Genomic DNA, 997 nt, shown 5'->3' with positions numbered 1-997 from the left:
AGAAAACAGTGAATAAGCATTTACTGCCTGCTTAATTAAAGTCTAAGTCAGCTTCTGATACAAAAGATGTTCATGCAGAGGGTGGCACCAGCAGCCAGTTGGTAATCATTTTCAAGTGGGTTGAGTTTCTAGGTTCTGAACCCCATGGTCACCCCAAGACTAAAAGAGGCCCCTACAGAAATGGATAGGGCCTAAAATACAACAACAATAACAAAATGTAATCAATAAGGAAACCCAGTAACTGACCTTTGCGTATGTTAACAGTGTATTGTGAAACTACTGCATTGTGTCGGTCTTCCGCCTGGTAGTGGCCTTGGTGACCAATGTGAATGTTTTGTAGAATTAGTGAGTTATCTTGTGCCATTAAGTACTCATTACCAGGACAAAGTAGTGTCTCGTTTTTTTTCCACTTTACTGGGCCTTCAACACAGATTTTGTAGCTTAATCTTAGTCGGAATGATGTCCCAACAGATACATTTACTGTACGAGATTCTGGAAATAAAAGAAGTTTGTAGAAAATTAACTGGGAAGACAAATAAGCAGGTTGATAAATTGTGAAACAAAGAAATAAATACGAACTCGGTGGCTATTAAAATGTGCATTGCTCATTTTTCAATGCTTGAATCATCATCATCTTCGTTTAACGTCCATTTCCATGCTGGCATGGGTTGAATATGAAAACACAAGTAAAGTTCCTTCCCCATAAAAAAACACCACTTGAGCATGGTCATTGCCAGTACCGCCTGACTGGTACATAAAAGCACCCACTACACTCTCGGAGTGGTTGGCGTTAAGAAGGGCATTCAACTGTAGAAATTCTGCCAGATCAGATTGGAGCCTGGTGTAGCCATCTGGTTCACCAGTCCTCGGTCAAATCGTCCAACCCATGCTAGCATGGAAAGCAGACATTAAACAATGATGATGATGATTTATATATATATATATTTATATATATATATATACACACACACACATATATATGTATATATCTTTACAT

At 38.6% G+C, this 997-nt stretch overlaps 1 protein-coding gene across 1 annotated transcript in view; it reads right to left on the bottom strand.

The window, feature by feature from the left end:
- Positions 1–997, bottom strand: part of LOC106878942 (semaphorin-2A) — a 101760-nt gene that overhangs the window by 2666 nt on the left and 98097 nt on the right. Inside the window, exon 15 of the mRNA XM_014928318.2 lies at positions 247–492. Coding sequence (XP_014783804.1) covers positions 247–492 — 246 coding nt within the window. The remainder of the gene's footprint in view (positions 1–246; positions 493–997) is intronic.

This window comes from Octopus bimaculoides, chromosome 8, assembly GCF_001194135.2.
Source record: "Octopus bimaculoides isolate UCB-OBI-ISO-001 chromosome 8, ASM119413v2, whole genome shotgun sequence".
In the NCBI taxonomy this organism is placed as follows: domain Eukaryota; kingdom Metazoa; phylum Mollusca; class Cephalopoda; order Octopoda; family Octopodidae; genus Octopus; species Octopus bimaculoides.
This window is presented reverse-complemented; position numbering and strand designations above follow the sequence as displayed.